The 20053-nt window shown below is 41.0% G+C and overlaps 1 protein-coding gene across 2 annotated transcripts; it reads right to left on the reverse strand.

Annotated features, from left to right (window-relative positions):
* Positions 1 to 2972: 2972 nt before the first annotated feature.
* DENR (density regulated re-initiation and release factor) lies at positions 2973 to 15302 on the reverse strand. Of its 2 annotated transcripts, none has more exons than XM_053901965.1 (8): positions 15176 to 15302; positions 14230 to 14344; positions 9412 to 9431; positions 8621 to 8705; positions 6804 to 6887; positions 4414 to 4530; positions 3373 to 3512; positions 2973 to 3265 (listed from the first exon to the last, which is right to left on the reverse strand). In XM_053901965.1, exons 2-8 carry the CDS (start codon positions 14333 to 14335, stop codon positions 3221 to 3223), a joined length of 597 nt encoding a protein of 198 aa, XP_053757940.1. In that variant the 5' UTR covers positions 14336 to 14344; positions 15176 to 15302; the 3' UTR covers positions 2973 to 3220. The 2 variants fall into 2 exon arrangements, with proteins under 2 accessions (XP_053757940.1, XP_053757939.1); XM_053901964.1 differs by having other exon boundaries at positions 15132 to 15263.
* Between the last annotated feature and the right edge of the window lie 4751 nt (positions 15303 to 20053).

A 20053-nucleotide genomic window follows, 5' to 3' on the forward strand; every position in this document is an offset into this window, starting at 1 on the left:
CTACCAAATACAGTATTACGCTATTTCAACTTTACTTTTTGATTGACTATGAATGAGCAAAGCATGTCCTTGTCATAAAAGACAACCTGAAAATGGGGAAAATTTAAAATTCTTGCTTTGAAGTTCTACTGATTTAGGTGGCACTTGCCTCCCTAGGATACATAGGATCATTTAGGAGAACCAACAAGACAAGGTCTAAGATTTAAAGTCGGGAAAACAAGGGGCACCTGGGTGGCTCAGTCGGTTGAGTGACTGACTTTGGCTCAGGTCATGATCTGTTTGGGGGTTCAAGCCCTGCATTGGGTTCTGTGCTGACAGCTCAGAGCCTGGAGCCTGCTTCAGATTGTTTCTCCCTCTCTCTCTGTCCCTCCCCTGTTCATTCTGTCTCTCAAATATAAACAAACACTAAAAGTCAGGAAAACAAATTCTGACTAGTTAAAAACATACTATCAATAGATGACTGTACGGTTAAATCTTGGTGGAATGAGAAAGATAAAAAGGAATGTGGTTGAATGTCAACTTTCCAGTTGAGGATCTCAATTCATGTTTCCCAAACTTTACTATTATTAAAATGTGTTTTTCTACCGGGCAACCACATGCCTAACCGTCACTGTAAAAATGTGTACAGGGGCACCTGGCTGACTAAGTTGACAAGAGCATGCAACTCTTGATCTTGGGGTTGTGAGTTTGGGCCTCACATTGGGTGCAGAGATTACTTAAAATCTTAAGGGACACCTGGTTGGCTCAATTAGTTAAGTGTCTTAACTCTTGATTTTGGCTCAGGTCATGATCCCAGGGTTGTGGGATTGAGCCCCGCATCGAGTTCCACTGAGCATAGAGCCTGCTCAAGATTCTCTCCCTCTTCCCCACTCACGTGCTCTAAAGAAATAAAATCTTTAAAAAAAAAAAAGGTTATGTACATAAAGGAGAAAAAATGAGGCTCACTTTGAGATTGGTAAATAAATTCAGTGTGGTGAGAGGAGTATGGTTGACTAGTTGCACATCAAAAATCTCAATATTTTAAGTTCACTCCCATAGGTTTTCTTTAAAACAGAAAAGACCTTTGAGAATAGAATTTTTTAAAAAATGACATGTTTATGAAAGCTCCAAGAATTACACTGCATCTGATTTTACACTCAGTCTAATTCTAACTGATGAACTAAACAGACTCATTGCAGTCTCCCTACCAGATATCCTAAGTAATTTAGAAAAAACAGGATCTAAAAACTAGAATTCATTTTTAAAACAGTAATTTATCAACTTTTTAACCATCAGTGAGAAAGCTACCATGTATTTTATCTTAAGCAACGGCTGATTTACTGAGGCTTCTATGTAATAACTAAAACAATGTAAAAATCACTTATTGTCAGCATCTATGCTTTTTTTAATGAATGAAATACTATATATCAAAGCTGGGTTTGCATTTAAACTGCCAGCTTAATTGTGGTAAGTCTTTTACAATTATAACATAAGGCTGTTTAAAGGTTAGTATTCTTTTTGCTAAAAATACTAGGCAGTGAAAACATTTACAGAATACATACATAAAGAGAATGAATTAAAGTCAATCCTTGAAGTCAGTATATTTTAACCAGAGAGTAAACTAATGCTGCATTTTAAATTTCTGGTTGAAGGAAAAGATTCACACATGTTATACACAAGGACAATTTTAATCCTCCATTATCCTGCAGTAACATCCACCGCTGGCTTTATATGGATTAAAACTGCATTTGCCAAGAACTGTGAACATTGAGAATCTTTACATGAAGTCACATGGTTGATACAGGCACGTAGACGTCTTCCAGCACCAACAGCATACACAACACATACCAAATGGTCTTGATGGGTAAATTTGCTTCATCAGATACTCATATTTAGTAAAATTCACAGTTAATGCAGAATTTCATTTTCTTAATTTGCATCTTTATTACACATTTTTTCTAAGATTTTAATTATTTAAAAAAAACCACTCATTCATTCAAAATTGTACTTTGCAGGACAATAAACAATGGGCTCTAAATTTCTTAAAGGTGTCCATAGCAATTTAAAATACCAGGAGTCTTCTTTTCAATTTGTAGCACCTGACTTAAGACCTTTATAAAAACAAAGTTTAAATTCATTTAGTGCATTAAAATTCATTGTCACTCTTTCTCTTGAGAAAGACTCATTTCAATTGTTATTTCCCAGACTACCTATATATATAGAGAGAGAGCACGGGTGTATATTCTTTTTAATTGGGTAGAATTTTATTCTCAGAATTTATAGCTAGAACAAGAATTTGCAGCATCTCTGAATGGTCTTTCACTCCAAACAATGGTGATCATGTATAAAATGGATTTGGGATCTGACCCCCTACTTAACATCACCAAACATGTTTCCGAAGTATTCTTGGAAAATATTTAAAAATATATGAAAATTCTACCATATGGTGCACCTTCATTCTCTAACCATTTCCCAATTGTTCATTTATATCAGTTGCAATTTTTCTATGAGTAACATTGTGATGAACACCCTCACCCACAGTTCTAAGCAAGAATGATTCTATCTTTAGGATAATGTCAACTAAGTGGCTTACTGGGTCTGACTGCAGATGGTTTTAAGGCTTTAGTATACTTTACCAAATAATCTCCAGAACTGAACAACTCCTACCAACATTAAGTTAATGTGACCACAGAGTGGACTTGGTTGGTAACAATGAAGCAAATTCAACCACAAATCTATTAGATGCCCAAGCATCTCAAAACTATCACACCAAAGAAGCAAGGAGACAATCATTAATGGTGATGAAGCCAAAATTCAAATTCTTTAAAACATTACGCAGCTTTAAATCATGATTTAATTAAATCACGACTATTTTTAAGAAAATTAACTCATTAAATCATGATTATTTTAAGATAAGAAACAGAAAAGCTTTGCACAAAAAATCTAGTGTTTTTCCAAAAATAAAAAGTTAAAAAGAGAAAGAGAAAAGTCAGTACCAAATGACCAAAAATTTTTATTTGACTAAATTCTATTTCATGCATAAGCATGACAGTCTCCCCTGTTTATTAGACTTTGGCAATAAAAAAAACAAGCAGCCTTATACAGAACAGTGAAAATGCCAAGGGTGAGGGTAGTCTACAGTTTTACTGTAGGATAAATATATATATTTTTAAAAGGCCTCTCTCCCTTTGGCCATATCAACTCTCAGTTCAAATCATTAAATAGAGACAAATTTTCAAAATCACTTCTTTACTTCTCCAAGATCTTCGATGCTATCATCATCCACCTATAAAACACAAATAATTACATCTCGTGAATTGTGGTATCAAATAACACGGAAGAATCTTGCTTTAAAAACTTATTTCCACAGATGCACACATTCTACCTACTCACCTCTGGCCATTTTTCCTGAATGACATCAATTATGTCATCTGTAAAGTCTCCCTGAATGATGATTTCATCCTCTCCTGTCACTGAGGCACCACAGGAGAATTTTTGAGCAAAAAATCTTTGTGCTTCTTTTAGATCAATTTCTGTTGTTTATAAAAAAAGAAATAGCAAGACTATAATTGGAATCGTATCAAAGATATTTTTCCATTTTTAAATTTAATCTTCATCTTAAATTCATAAAACAGATCACCTTAATGGGTTTTGTATTCCTTTCAGAATAATTACAAACTACCACAGGCAGTGGTCCTAACAACTCAACGCATTTTCAAGGTCAAATAAAGCTTCAGTACATAAAAACAGCATTGTTCATAACTCATATAGTAAGACCCAAATAAATCCAGGAACACATTGATTCCAAGCATTATACGTACATTTCCAAGTACAACAAAGTTCCTTTGTTTATCCCTTTTTACAAGACAAAAATTTACAGCAGGGAAACAAACCTACTATCTCATGATTGTTTTTTAACCTGCGCTGTCACAAGAAGGGACTCTGGTTTACAATTTTGCTGTTCATTCAAGGCCTCCACAAGAAGCTCTGAAGCAGGACACTGGGCCAATATCCACTTTCCCTCACCCTCTACTGTCATTCCCAGAGGGCACGAGCCATTTTGCTACTCTTTGCCATCCAAGCCTGCAGGGACAGAGGCGCAATACTGATAGGCTTCAAAAGATATCCTACCTAGCCCTTCTCATTCCACATAAAATGTGCCCAAGCAGGAATTCTGGGAAGGAAAAAGTTAAACTAGTCCCCTCTGCAAAAGATTTTTAAATTTCTTCAAAATTTGATTTTGGAGCTATAGTTAGAAATGCAAAATCTCATTTTGTATCTTCTTAGCAAAAAATAGATCTGTGAAATTTTCATGATGTCGGATGGTAACAGAGAAAGAGACGGAAAGAGCAAGATAAAGACAGGGAGAGGGAGGGAAGGAGGCAGAGAGCAAGAGAGAAGATAGTTCACACATCTTAAACATACTTAACTCACCAAAAGTTGCAAGGCCACATACTCTTGTTACATATTTCTTCTTTGCTCTGGGAATTTTGGCTATCGTAACTTTTTGTGGTACAGTCTTCTTTTTTTGCTTTATTTGACCCCTTCCACCTTTATTTATTAAAAAAGAGCTCAGCATTAATTGTTTTGTGTTTAACATACAGAATACTGTCTCTAAGTTTGTTAATTTTCAAAAGATACCAAATATTAATTTCTAAAGTTTCTTCTTCTAATACAAAACTAATAAATACATGCATGAGTATTCATCCAATAAATACTAACTAATTAATATGTGCCAGCCAAGCACTGTATTAAGGACTGAAAACACAAAGATGAACAGAAGAAAACACAGTCCCTGCCCTCCAGGGACTCTCAGTCTAGTGAAGGGAGACAAAAAAAGTTTAATAAGTACTGCAACCTGATATACACTATATAGGATCCATGAATACTGCACTACCATAGCTTTGCAGAGGAATGGCTTACTATGCTTCCAGAGGACAGAAATGGTTTCTGAGAAGAAATGGCATTTAAGTTCTTATAGAATAAGAACTGTCCAGATGAAAGCAGAAGGGCTGGAGAGACACAGTAAAAAAGGAACCCCAGAAGAAAGGAGCAAGTACAAAGATAAGAGAAGGCATTATATTTGAGAACTACAATTGTCCTGATGAAGGATGCTTACGAACGTGTTGCAGATAAAGCCAGAAAAGCAAAAGATAACCTACCGGTCATAAAAGGACTAGTGCAAGAAGCTGTTACTAGACTTTATATCGAAGCAGAAGAAAAGCCACTGAATAACTATACAGGAGTCAAATTACCAGATTTAGGTTTTATGAGATCACTCTACAGTGTGGAGCGTGAGCGTTTGAAGAGTAAGGCTGACAGGGAGGCCACTAGAGGCTCCTACATTAGTTCAGATGAAAATTAATCAAAATCTAACAAAGTAGTGATAACAGCAATGGTGACTAGGCACAGGATAAAGAGAGTAAGGAGAAGAAACACAACAGAATTTAGAACTAAAAGGAGTAAAGAAAGAGGACCCAAGAGGAGTCTCAGGTTTCTGGCTCGGATGACTGGATAAAGTATGCTGTCATTAACCAAAACACATAGATTTGGGACTTAGTAAGGTTTTTGTGGAATACTGCTTTTGAGATGCCTGTGGGACCATGCACACTGCCAGTCTAGAGACAGAGGCCAGGAATCTCAAGCGTACTAGAGGTACAGGAGTTTCAAGTGTGGAGTGGTGTCAGCAGTGAGGGATGTGAAAGAACCACTCAGGGAGAAAGCTGCAGAATGAGAAGGTATGAGGGCTGAGGACAGGATCCCGGGAAATACAGCTCTTTAGGGACAGATAAGAAGAGAAGTCTGTACAGAAGACCAAAGAGGAGTGACAGGGAGAATGAAGAAGTCTATCACAAAAACCAAGGCAGTACATACAGCATTTCAAGAAGTGTGTGCCTGAACACTCGTTTTGGTTAGCAATTACTGAGCCACTGATGACCCCTATTAAAGGAATTTCAGCGGCGTGACAGTCAGCTTAGGATGGAATGAGGCATGAACAATGAGGGACAGAAGAGCAAGGATGTGAGTCTAGTCTTACTAAAGAAGTCTGGCTAAGAAGGGCAGGGCAAGGAATAAGGTAAAGACATGGACTTTTGAGGGAATTTTTCTTGAAAGATGCAAAGTCCTTATTACTAAGCTAATTTTAGTCACAGGGGAGAATAATTAAGGAAGAAGAAACAGGCAGGGACAAGATCCAGAGTACAGGAATTCATTTTACAAGGAGGAGAAATAAGTATATGCAACAGTTGTTTTAAAAAAAATTCAGGGGCGCCTAGGTGGTTCAGTCAGTTAAGCGTCAGACTTCGGGTCAGGTCATGATCTCACAGTTTGTGAGTTCAAGCCCCGTGTAGGGCTCTGTGCTGACAGCTAGGAGCCTGGACCCTGCTTCAGATTCTGTGTCTCCCTCTCTGCCCCTCCCCCAGTCACACACTGTCTTTCTCAAGATAAATAAACATTAAAAAAAATTTTTTTTAATTCAACTGAGCTGACAACATGAGAGAATAAAATCTTTTATAAACATCCTCACTCCAACTAAATAGAATACACAGGTAACAAAGTTTTCAAGTCATAAAGTGGTCGGTTGCTTTTTACATATGTATGCAGCAAATAAAGCATGTTTTCGTAGGTCCAATTTACTGATAAAGCCCAAATCATATGACATCCAGTCATCTTGAGAATATGATTCTGTCTCATTCTGTAGGGTATACATATGGAACTAAAATAGCAGGTAGGTATTGCTGCCTTTGGGACTGTCTTCATTTTGTATTTCCTCTGGTAGAAGGAAGGTGTGTTTATATAAATCACACCACAGATTTAGGCCTTACCTCTCTTCTGCTTTTTCTTCTCTTCTTCTTCCCCTGCTGTGCCTTGACCCTCACTAATTCCAGATTCTTGTTTGGGCGAATTTTCTAGATTTAACAATTAAATCCAAAAGCATTAACAATCACTTCAAAATAACCTTAAAAAATCAACTCTGAGCAACTTCTTATACAATTAAGGCATCTTGCCAACAACAGAGCATGTCATTTATAAACCAAATGATTATACTGCTAACTTCTTATCGAGTCTAATTCTGGTCATTATGGTAAAGTGTATGGTGATAGAAGACAAAATAAAGTCTTGGATATGAGAGGACTAGGATCCTTTTAGCCACATGAAAGCAGCATAAAACACTCAGACCCTGCAGGAGTGTTTAGCATCTGAACATACTATCCAGGTAACAGGAAGTCTGGTCCTGAGTAAGACGACTCCCTCCTCAAATCATATCATGACTTACACAGCTCATGTCCAGGGCTGACCATGACCATGCAGACTGACTGTAACAACCAACTTTAGGGTTCTTCTCCAACCACGGACAATGACTATGTAGCTACTATCCAAAAGGGCCTTAGGGATTGTGCGTCTTGGAAACAATCGGAAAATCAAAACAGCAAACAATGGAATAACGTCAGTATATCTGATAGGCCTGTTCCCAGCCCAGGCTTTCCCTTCTTCCTGCTACTGCCTTCATTTCCAGCAATCTTGTAACAGAAGCCAACATTTGAACAAAATGAAGAAATCTGTTCCTCTGCAGGCTTCCTTTCCTCTGGCAACAGCAACTCCATTTTTCTAGTTGCCAAAACCCTGGATGCCTCCTTTTCTCACATCCCACATGTAACATATCAAAAAACCCTGTCAGCTCTACCTCCAAAACATATCGAGAATCTGACCACTTTTCACCACCTCCACCACTACCATTCTGGTCAGGTCGTCATGGTCTCCCGACCTGATCACTGCCGCGGCCTCTTACCTGCCTGTGCCCCTCTTCAGTCTATTCTTTAGCACAGCAGCCTAAGAGATGACACTGAACGAAAGTTAGACCTTACTGCTCTTCCGTTCAGATCTCTCCAATAGCTCATCTGATTGTGAATTAAAGCCAAGACTTGGCGTTGAAGGTGTGGTCCTCCATTACCTCTCTGACTTCATCTCTGACCCTCCTTCCCCTCCTTCCATAAGCTCCAGACAAGACATAAGCTCCTTGATGTTTCCTGAATGACAGGTAAGCTCTTGCCTTAGGGCCTTTGCACTTGCACTGCACCTGGAATGTTCTCCCGGATATCCAAATGACTCACTCCCTCCCTTCCTTGAGGTCTTTGTTCAAATGCCATCTTTTCAGCAAAATCTTCCCTGCCCCCACCTAAAATTTCAGATTCCCTTCCCAACAATTCTTATCTCCCCATTCCCTACTTATCACTATTTAACATACTTATTTTGTCTTGTTTTATCCTTCTAGAATATCATTTCCAAAGAGTAAATCTTTTGTTTACTGCTTTATCCTCAGCATCTAGACAATGTGTAGTATACAGTATGCTCACAAGAAATAATTTGTTAAATGAAGGAGTGAAAATACAAATGCCCCTAAACTATTACTCTTGTTATAAGAAAGTTGTTCTAAGCTATCTGTGAGAGATAAGACACATGAAGCAGTGTGTGATTCTATATAAGAAATTTTAACCCAAGAATGTAAAGTGGTTTTAAAGTCAATAGCTATAAATACAATTTTGTAATATCCTACTAAAGGAGCTCGTTCGTATCTTTATAATGCCTTATGTGCATTTGTTTCGGGTATACAAGTTTTGATGAAAGAAAAAAATGTTCATACCTACAGTAAGTTTTGCAAACTCATTTGGAAAATTCTTCTCTAACCACTGTCGACATTTAGCGACATCAGGCATATATTCACAGTACTGAGGGAGGCAGGGAGGAGAGGAGAACAAACTGAGTCACAACAGAACATTTTCAGTCAACCAGTACATTTTAATTAAAAGTCATTTCCTAAAGTTGCTATATTAGGAAGGATGAAACTAACTACTCCCACCTGACATCTCATCCACAGGAATTCGGTGTTCCACCAGGAAATGCCCCGTAAGAAATTAGAATTTAAAAAGGATTAGGCACCTCCTCACTGCGGTACTTTATTTTCTCTCCATCAAACAGAAGGGCCATTAGAAAAAGGAGCAAACAGACAAAAACAAGCATGCTTATTTTTGCTTTGGGCACACAGGTGTCTCACTATTTCTGTGACTTGCCCACAGAGCCTGACTCAGAAACTTACTAACAGAAAATCTTATACATAATTTAATTTATGCTCTCCTCCGCTTAGACATTAGATTCTGGCTTTAAGGCTACTCTTGCTTTATTAGCTAACGATTCATGAGTTCCATGCAAAAGTCCAAACTGTCTAGTCAAGTGCAAGTGATATACACATATGATTCAAACTCTAAAGAAAACAATTTGTAAGACCATAAAATCATTCAGTTCTCTACAAAAAGCTGAAACTCTACAATTAAATGATAGAAAATGAAAAATTAAAAAAAGCTCTCAGGCTAGCTCTAAAGTCAATAACCTCAAATGCAGAAGTTAAAGAAAGAAAAGAATTTTAAAAGAACTTACCTCTGTTGGTAATGAGCAGACTGGGGAAATGCAGAGAAAAGAAAGATTAGAAAATTTAAATATATATAAGCACACAGGGCTCATGCAACTTTTATTTTAAATTTGACAAAATGCTTCATTTCTACTTTTTCCTGTAATTCTGAACCACTTTTTGAATACTACCCATGGTTTTTTGTTTGTTTTTTTTTTGAGGTAAAAGGCACATGATTAATAAAAGTATTATCTTGATGGTTTTTTTTTTTTTTTTAATTTGAAAGAAAGAGGGCACTCCCGCAGGCACGAGCAGGGGAGGGGCAGAGACAGGGAGACAGAATTCCAAGCAGGCTCAGCACTGTCAGCACAGAGCCCAAGGCGGGGCTCAAAGTCACTAACTGTGAGATCATGACCTGAGCTGAAATCAAGAGTTGAACGCTTAACCAACTGAGCTACCCAGGTGCACCAAATTTTATTTTTTATCTAAACAAGACTCTATCCCTCAGCTGATGGAGCATCAAACCATACTATCCTGTATATCTTAAGGTTTTCCAGAAACACTTCAATGGGTCTGAAGCTAAGCTGAGAACAAGTAAAGCTTGAATGAAACTGGTTATTTCTTTTTTTTTTTTTAAATCTTTTGACAGAGAATCTTAAACAGGCTTTACTCGCAGCACAAAGCCACATTGGGCTTGATCCCATGATCCTGGGATCACAACCTGAGCCAAAATCAAGAGTCAACCAACGGAACCACCCAGGCACCCCAGACAATTGTTATTTCTTTTGATAGCTTTACCACAATAGCCACTAGTTTTCATTCATACTAACACATTTATAGACTTCAATAGCACTTTTGCTACCACCTCTGTGCAGTTAGTATTTCTTTTTCTTTTTCATATTATGCTACACAGGATTATGCAACTGTAAAGCTACAGGGAATGCCGGTTCAAGCTCATCATTGTTGTACAGGCTAACGCACTAGAAGAACTCAAAAGGTTTCCCAATTTTAAATGTAATTCTGTTACTGGGTCAATTGCTTATTTTGTTTTTATTTTTAAGGTGACAAATGGAGTAGTTCAGTGTGTCCAAGATCTTGAGATTGGTGAGGGAGAAGAGGGGTGGTGCGCCATTACTCAAAACAGCAATTATCTTTATGTCCATTATTATGTGTCATCATCACAACCCTGGAAGAATCACACCTGTATTACCGAAGAGAAAGAGGAGACTTCAAGTAACCCACTGCATCTGGTTAGTAAAACAGGATTTGAACCCTGGCCTGGTCTGTTTCTGAAGCTCACGCTCTTAAGCACTGAATCGGATTACATGACACACACAGGTGGTGCAGCTGTGTGCCAGACTCGTGACACAGGTATGCCTTCTCACCTCACCATCACTATTTTATAGATGAAGCTCTAAAAACAGGTTAAATAGCTCAGCCAATGACAAAGGTGGTATGTGGCAGAAGAAAACTAGCAATCTAGCACCTCTTTATTTCAAGTGTAGAGTTCCTTCCACCAAAGCACTCCCTGGTTAGCTAGAGATATGAAAGTTCAAATACCAGTAGGTACAGACATCCAGCCACAGTTCAGGATATAATTATAGGTTAAATGCCATTACAGCAAATATGAAAGCTATATAACTTTGTACGCCATTTCAAAGACTATTCAGTTCAACAAAATTCTAATACAATGTAAAAATTTGGACAATTCTTCCGGGTTCACTGTTACTTGCTTTCAAAGTCAATTTTGGGGCGCCTGGGTGGCTCAGTCGGTGAAACGTCTGACTTCGGCTCAGGTCACGATCTTACAGCTTGTGGGTTCAAGCCCCGTGTCGGGCTCTGTGCTGATAGCTCAGAGCCTAGAGCCTGTTTTGGATTCTGTGTCTCCATCTCCCTCTCAGCCGCTCCCTGATTCATGCTCTGGCTCTCTCTCAAAAATAAGTAAACATCAAAAAAATAGTAATAAAGTCAATATCTCTTTTTGCAAACTGTAGCTTTTCAACACAAAGCGCTAGCAGTTACCATCAAACTTCACATCACTAATACTGGAAAAACATGAAAAACAAAGCATCATCATCCATGAGACTTTCTGTATGGTCTGAATGTTTGTGTCCCCTCGAAATCAGTATGTTGAAATCCAACGTGATGGTATTAGGAAGTGGAGCCTTGTGGAGTATTATTCATTCTTCTCAACAGCCCTCTGAAGTAGGCTTTTTAATGGATAAGGGAACTGACCAAGTGAGTAAATGGCTGAGCTGGGATTCAAACTCTGATGGACTTCAGATACTGAAGTCACAATCCTGAAGACACAATGTCTCCCGAGAAATGACCTCATCCTACCTAGCCTTGTTCCTCACTCTACACCAACCAGCACTCTACTCCAATCAGCCCTTTCTTTTCTTTCTTTTTTTTTTTTTTTAAACTTTTTATCATGTTTATTTATTTTGAGAGAGAGAGAACGAACATGCCTGCATGCATGGGGGAGAGGCACAGAGAGGGAGAAAAAGAATCCCAAGCAGGCTCTGCATGGTCATCACAGAGCCCAACACAGGGCTTGATCTCAAGAACAATCCCACAGAACCATGAGGTCAAGACCTGAGCTGAAATCAAGAGTCAGGCGCTTAACAGACAAAGCCACCCAAGCACCTCTCCAATCAGCCCTCTTTTCCTCTCTCCTGAGGAAATCATATTAAATCTTACCACCATATTGTTCTTATGAATTCCTTCGCTTTTCCTTAGAATTCTACCCATTCTCTAAGGCCTCCCATTTCCTTGGAAATTTCCCTATTTCCCTCTGAACAAAGATCCCACCTTTTCCTGAACTCTTAACTCACAGTTATTATCAGTATCCTCTAATTTAGAATTTAGTATTTCTTAAGTGCTTCTCCTACAAGCGGACCATAAACTCCTTGAAGAAGTAACCCTGTCCCCAGCCTAGTGCCAGGAATATCAATACAAACTAAGGAGGAAAATGAAAATAAACCTCTCTTAAAAACATTAGGAACTTCTGGTCAACACCAATTATTACTTGGGTGCTTGCATATTTAATGGAATTGTTCAAAAGTCACCTTAGCAGTGACATAAACAATTTAACAGGATGGTGTTCGTATACTGTATTTCATCAGTTCTAAATTTTTTTTCATTTTTATAGGGATGCAACTTATAATTATGACAGGTCAGTCTGACAGCTTTTTTTTCTTTCTGGTGGAACATAAAATAATGGTGAAGCTTGTAAGATATGGAGCCTTAGATGAAATAGTACAAAGAACAACAGCTCTTAACTATATGTGACCGAGATAAATAAAGCATACTAAACTAGTATACTCCTCTAATAATAACATTTATTGTACTACATTCTCATGTTAGTTGCTATACCAGGACCTTTATAGAAATCACTTGACTTAGGATATAATCATCATTTTCATTGTACAGACCTTAAGAAACAGACCTCCAATCCTTTACTGAATTAGGTAACTTGCCCAAGGTCACATAGCTGGTAATGCTGGAGTCAGGATGCAAACTTTGGTCTGTGACTCCAAAGGCAAATAGTTATCACCAAATAGGATCAGTATCATAACAAAACTCAATCAACCCTACAAAGAGTTCAGGAGAACTTACACTTACTGAATTCCTTACACTTACTGAATTCCTATATTCTTACTAAGGTATTCTACAATAATTTTTACTATCAAAGTAATAATAATAATTCTATCAATTTATTGACACTAAATGTCATTGTCAAATGTCATTGACACTAAATGACAAAATGATGAAATTTTAACTCAGTGACATCACCTCTTTTAGAGTGACATCACTCTATTATACTCCAAAACCATGGACCTTTTCACTACTTATTCACTACTCAGTCCCCAGCACCTAAAACATTGCTAGGCACACAGTAAATGGCCAAAAACATTTCCTGGGGCGCCTGGGTGGCTCTGTAAGTGTCCGATTTCATCTCAGGTCATGATCTCACGGGTTCGTGAGTTCGAGCCCCACATCTGGCTCTGCACTGTCAGCACAGAGCCTGCTTGGGATCCTCTGTCTTGCGTGCTCTCTCTCTCTCTCTGTCCCTCCCCCGCTCATGCACACATACGCTCTCTCCCTCTCAAAAACAGACATTAAAAAAATATATTTCCTGAAAAAATTAACATTTACCTGCCCTTTCGCTATCTTGTACCTTCAAATTTTTCTGAAATCTTCCAAAATGGTAGTAAAATTAGGGCATTTCGAACTCATGGATGTTCTATATTGAAAATGAGGAAAAGCACTCGGAGAATCCTGGTTTGAGCTAATATGTAGATTATTAGTCAAACCAAGAACACTTTCCTTAGACTGTCCTACTACCCATCACCCCAACCTCATCATCTTCCATTCCCTACTGACACCCGCCCTATACTATACCCTGTGCTAATACAAAGCTGCTCATTTCTCCAGAGACATGCATCAAGCCTTTTCTTGCACAGCTGTTCACTTCATCTGGGACGCCCTTCCCCGAGTCCTCATCCAGTCCTTGTCATCTCTTAAGACTCCATGTCTTCCAAGACGTCCTCCTTTCATAGCCAGATGAGCAAGTAACATTAGGCTGAAATAATTTATTTGCACGTCTCTAGTCCTACTGGACCGTAAGCTTCTCCAGGCCAAGCGGCAAGACACAAGTCGCACAGGTTGGGAAAATCTATTAAACCATGCCCCCTGTTCACCACTACCCACCCTCCCCACCCCCAGGTAAGGATTTACCAAATAGCAAAGATGAGAAGAGGATTACTAGAATCCAATGAGAAACTACTATGACAATGCATAAAAATCAAGAGAGTAAAAGCCACTTTCTGCTTTGTAACACTTGCCTCCACAGTAGAGGACTCGAAGTGGGTAGTCTGCATCTAACTTGGTATTGCCCCTCGGCTCTCCTTTGCAATCATGCCCACCGGATTCAGAAATATCAGCAGCCATCTCACAAACCTGTAAGCAAGGAAAATAACACATTTTCACTCTTTTGGACCAAGACCCCAGAGAAGCAGTGTTCAAACGCAGTCTCACCTCCTCCTCCTCCCACGAGAAATACCTCAACCCTACATCTGGTTCAGTTCTGTTCCCAAATGAAGGATACAAGCTCCATTAGGATTCATAAAATAGGAGCAATTCTGGGCGCACCATTACCAGCTCCACAGGTCTACAGGGAAGCAAGTGACCGGAGCTAGAGGACCGTGAAGGATGGGGGAAAGGGACACGAGTGAAAGAGGAAGCAGTGGGATAACAGGATGGGGAGAAGGATCCGTAGTGACGGGGCAAAAGGTCTGGGGGTGCTCTGGAAGGGATGCAAACTGCAGCAATAAAGGCCACAAAGCAGCTGGACGAAAAGAGGCTGGAAGAGCCTACGAAGAAGGGGCGGGTGACTGGAGGTGCCCCCCATACAGGGTGTGGGGGCAGCGAAGCGCCAAGGGAGGGACACAGGAATCGGGAAAGGGGTTGGAAGTGGGAGGGGGCGGGGAGACCAGAATCTGAAGAGAGAAAATGGGGGCAGAAGAATCAGGAAGAGGCAGAATGTAAGAGCACTGAGGCGACAAGGACGGCCAGGTGTTAGGGGAAGACGTGAGGCGAAGGGGCAATCCCGGGGACACCAGAGGGGCCCATGTGGGCGGGGGTGTGGAGACGCTCGGCCCGGCCCCCTTCCGCCGGGCAGCACCTCGGCTTCCCCCACGCTCTCTACGAGCTTCTCGGAAGAGAGAGAGGCACGAGGGATCGTTACCCAGGCGGTCGCACAACCCCCGCCGCCTCCGCTCCCGCCACTACCGCCAGCTGAAGCGACACATGCAACTCCTCTTCCCCGGCCAGGGCCGCCTGAAAGCCCGTCTGCCAGCCGCGGTCCCGCGAGACAATAAGCCTTTATCGCGAGATTCAGGCCGCCGCTGGGCGGCTGTCGCGAGACGCCTGGAGGCGGAGGCGGAGAGGAATTGGAGAGCATGCGCGTTTTGCTCGGGGGGCGGGGCCAGGCCTCCAAGCGGCTGACAGCCAGTAGGCGGTGCTCGCTACCCGCGGGAGAGAACTGGAGGTGGGCGGTCCGCGAGCGGAAGCGAACGCTGATGGGAAAGCGGGGACGTGCGCCTAAGTCATCAGTGACTCCTTGTTGATGAGCTGGGGAATGTATCCCCCGTCTGGGGTGCATCCTGGAGTCCTGACTAACCCCCCCCCACCCAGCCTGTTGGATAAGTCACTCCTCCGCGGGGAAATGGCAGCTGGAAAAGGCATTTCGTTTCGACACCTTTCCCTACATTGGCTGAATTATTCTTGAAAAGATAGTTATCAACATTATTTAGATCGTTCTCATCGCCCATAGTCTCACCATCCTAACAACGATTTTCATCACCTTCCTCGTGCTTACCTATCCTTATATGTGTTGCAAGTTGGAATTAATCTCTCCCCTCTCAGGCTCTCTCCCAAGCAGCCGGAAACCTGGTAGACCTAACCAAACATGGGGCGTGTTTGCTTTGCGTCCATACAGTTGTCTCATTTGGGAAAATCCCTAACCGTACTCCACCTGAATCCCGTTTGTGAAATGGGAGTAATAATACTACGGTGCTTGTAGAGTCATGAGGGGTAGGAAAACGATGACCAAAAAGTGCTTTGTAGCTGGTGGAGGTTGCCCTTTTGTATTTTGTTCTGCCCTGTGCCTCATTCCCCTCCTTCCCGGCCAACTTCATTTGCCACCACCACCCTTAAATTTTCTGCTTACAATTTACTTTGTGCACAAAGCCATCTGGCATAATCTTTTCCACCAGGCTGTGGTCTCCACTCTGACATCATTTTCTAAATAAAAGAAGAGGCCCCCGGGCCCCTCCCACAGAAGAGTCGATTCTACATAACTAGTGAAAGAAGAGCTTGTTCCCAAACACGGGTGATTCCAATAGTAATAGCATTCGATTCCAATAATAACTTCCATTTACTGACACCCACCTTCTACTATGTGCCAACAACCTGCTCATTTGGGGATACAGAGTCCAGGTGGATTCATTTCACAAAATTTTCTCGATGTGGAGAACAAATGCGAAAGGAAATATAGATAAAATTAAATTTCCTTATAACCTGCGGCCCATTGACAAATATAATATTTGACAAGAATAATTGTATAAGTATCGACAAGAATAACAAGGACGAGCAATTGAACTCCCTACTGTATTAATGTTAATACTTTGCTAGAGGCTAAAACCACCTTAGCTTGACAATAGATGGCCTCCGGGATCCTGTGAGTCTTCCTTAGCATATGAAAGTCCCTTTGGAAACTTCCCTTTGTCTTTATCCCACCCCCACCCCCGAACTTCAAAGTATGTCATCAGTCACGCCTCACAGCCCCAGTGCAGCTCTTTCTGCCCACGGTGCTGTCCCTGTGCTTTAATAAAACCACTCTTTTGCACCAAAGATGTCACAAGACTTCTTAGCCGTGGGCTCTGAACCCCACCATTTCAAACCACCTCTCTGTTATGCACCAAGTACTGTGCTGGGAAATGGGGGTACAGTGAAGAAGGGACAAAGTCCCTACTCTTGCTAAATTTAGCAGTCTTAACAGTGTTAGCTGACTTAATCCTTACAAAAACCCTGTGAGGTAGGTATTACCTTTAATGTCCAGATGGTAAAATCGAAGCTCAAACGTGGAAATAAATTCAGTTCACATGTGTTTAAGATCACACAGCTAATGCAATCTTTCATTGATCTTAAGATGCACATTTTTTCACATTTTAATATCTCGTATTGATGAGGGAGCCAAAGGCAAGCTGGGGACAAAGCACAAGCTAACACTACTCCCAACCCCAGGTGGGACATGTGCGACATTCCTCAGGCACTCCTGGCTGCCCAAGAACAAAGGAAAGGGAAAAACAAATAACTGATAGAGATCACAGTCATGCGGGACAGGAGTCGCCATCAGTTTACAAATGTCTTAGTAAATTACAGGAAAAGGCAATCTTTTTTTAAAATGTTTTACATTTATTTTTGAGAGAGAGAGAGAGAGATTGAGAGCCCGCACAAGTGGGGGAGAGGCAGAGAGAGAAAGAGACAATCCGAAGCAGGCTCCAGGCTCTGAGCGGTCAGCACAGAGCCCAACGCGGGGCTCGAACTCGCAAACTGTGAGTTCGCGACCTGAAGTGAACTGAGCCCCCCAGGCGCCCCAGCAATCTTTTTTTGTTAATGTTTGTTTGTTTATAGCGGGGGTAGGGGCAGAAAGAGAGAGAGAGAGAAATCCCAAGGAGACTCTGCACTGCCAGCACAGAGCCCAACACTGGGCTCGATCCCTCAAACCCTGGTATCATGACCTCAGCCAAAACCAAGAGGCCATCTATCACTGACACAGCTCCGGTCAATGAGATACAGCAGCTGGTTGGGGGGGGGGGGGGGGGGGGGGCATCCCTTCTGTCAGGAAACTCTGTGAAAGATTTCTAAATGGACCAAAATATCGCATTCTCTTTGGTGTCATCACCATCTTTCACAATCTTTGAGCTATTTTCCAATTTTGTAAGTTGTAGAAAACTGATAGAAATACAGTTGGCTCTTGTCCATAGAAATGCAAATGAGTCGCGTCTGGTGGAGCTGGAGTGGGTTATTTCTCTGTTGGCTAGTTTTTCATCTATTTGTAAAGTCACTGCTTCATTCCTGATTGCCGACGTGTGAATATTTTCAAGAATTCTCCTTTGAATTGGTTTTAACCTCTTATACTGATTTCCTTATTAGTTAACAAGTGAAATAAAATATTTGGCACATGTTTATTTTATGATTAAATAAGAGTCATGCTTTTATTCTTTTAGAAATTCATCATTTAATGCTTCTCAAGTAAAAAAGCAAGGCCTCATGTTTAAAAAAAGAAAACAAAGCCTTGACCTTTCTCTCTTCATTCAGACCATGAGAACATGAAACGTGAGCCATCTTGCAACCATGAGGGTCTAGCTTGAGAACGAAGGTACTATATCAAGAATTTGGGACTGGAAATAGATAAAAAGCCTATGTTCCGGATAGCATTGTTGAGTCATGGTATCAGTCCTTGACTGCCTCCCTTCTGAGGCTTTCTGTTGTGAAAACTCCCTGCTCCCCACCCCCCCCCCATCTGTTTAAACCAACGCAGTAGGGTTTTCTATTATATTGCAGAATGCATTCCTAAATTATACTATCAGAAACCCAGAAAATAAAGAAGGGAAAGAAGGGAAGGAATGAAGAAAGAAAGAAAGAAAGAAAGAAAGAAAGAAAGAAAGAAAGAAGAAAGAAAGAAAGAGAAAGAAAGACCAGATACTTCCTTTAGCACAAGAGGGAAACCTGTGGTCAAGCAAAGCATGACTGAAAAAAGAACAAAGCTGAGCCCTGACTGAAGGTCGATGGGGAAATAATATTGTTGCAAGACCAGTCATTCAGAAGAACCATGGACGGAGGGGTATTCTGACACTCAACTTTCTGAGAACTCCTCTAGCAAAGAAAAGGAAAGAGTTTGCCCTGGGCTTCTTGAAGTAGGAGGGATTTCTTACCACATGTGACACCTTTTTAGGAGATCACCAATTTTCTCAAGAAGTCATGGGTTTTATTTTCCCCTTCTTGGGGCTAGCTTGGCCCTTAGCCAGACATTTACTACCACCTGGCTCCTTCTGGGCATTTTCTGCCTCGGGTGGAGTGGATATTTGTTGATTGTCTTTCTAGCATCCACTCTCTGTAATAGACCCACCTTAGTTTGGAAGGGTTTGTCTCTCCTGCATACTATACCCATGTGGTCCAATTAGACCTTCACAACCCCCCACCCAGAGACGGAGCATGTGACCCAGGTCTAAGGCAATCAGCACGTGGTATCCTGTTAGAAACGACGATTAAATAATTCAAAGGTGGACTGATTGGAGTGAATTCCAGCACCTTTTTGAGGAAGCTTCTAGAAAAGAATCTCTCTCCTTCCCACTGGACCTGAGTCTCAGAAGATGCACAGTAGAGTTACTGGCAGCCATCTTGCCACCCTGTGGCCTGAGAATTGAAGTCAATATGAAGGAGAGCAGAGCTGAGAGATGGAAAATGTTTGGCCCCTGATTCCGGTCACATTTGAGGTCAGCTCTAAACCTGGACCTGCCAGTTGTAAAAGCTAACAAATTCCCATTTCTGCTTGGGCCAGTTCGAATTGGAGTGTCACTTTCAAATTAGTTCTGATGAACACATAGGTTTGGGGCTAGGGCAGCCCTTACAGGGCTTATTAAGACTTGTTCTAGCCTAATGTTTCCCAACATTTTTTCCCGCTCTGACACACACAATAGATTTTATGCCCTTGCAGAGCATCATCTTGTTAAAAAAAAAAAAATCTATGTTTTGATGAAAGCCCTAAATAACTGCAAAGATGTAAAGCATTAAAATAATTTATAACTGGGTCACCTGGGTGGCTCTGTCGGTTGAGTATCTGACTTTTTTTTTTTCTAAGTTTATTTATTTTTTAGAGAGAGAAAGAGAGAGATAGAGGTCATGCTTGGGGGAAGGTCAGAGAGAGAGGGAGACACAGAATCCGAAGCAGGCTCCAGGCTCTGAGCCGTCAGCACAGGGCCCAATGCAGGGCTCCAACCCACGAACCATGAGATCATGACCTGAGCTGAAGTTGGATGCTTCACCGACTGAGCCACCCAGGTGACCCTGAGTCTCTGACTCTTGATTTCTGTGCGCTGACAG

The sequence above is a fragment of the Panthera pardus genome, unplaced genomic scaffold, assembly GCF_024362965.1.
Source record: "Panthera pardus isolate Hobbes unplaced genomic scaffold, ASM2436296v1 HiC_scaffold_15, whole genome shotgun sequence".
In the NCBI taxonomy this organism is placed as follows: domain Eukaryota; kingdom Metazoa; phylum Chordata; class Mammalia; order Carnivora; family Felidae; genus Panthera; species Panthera pardus.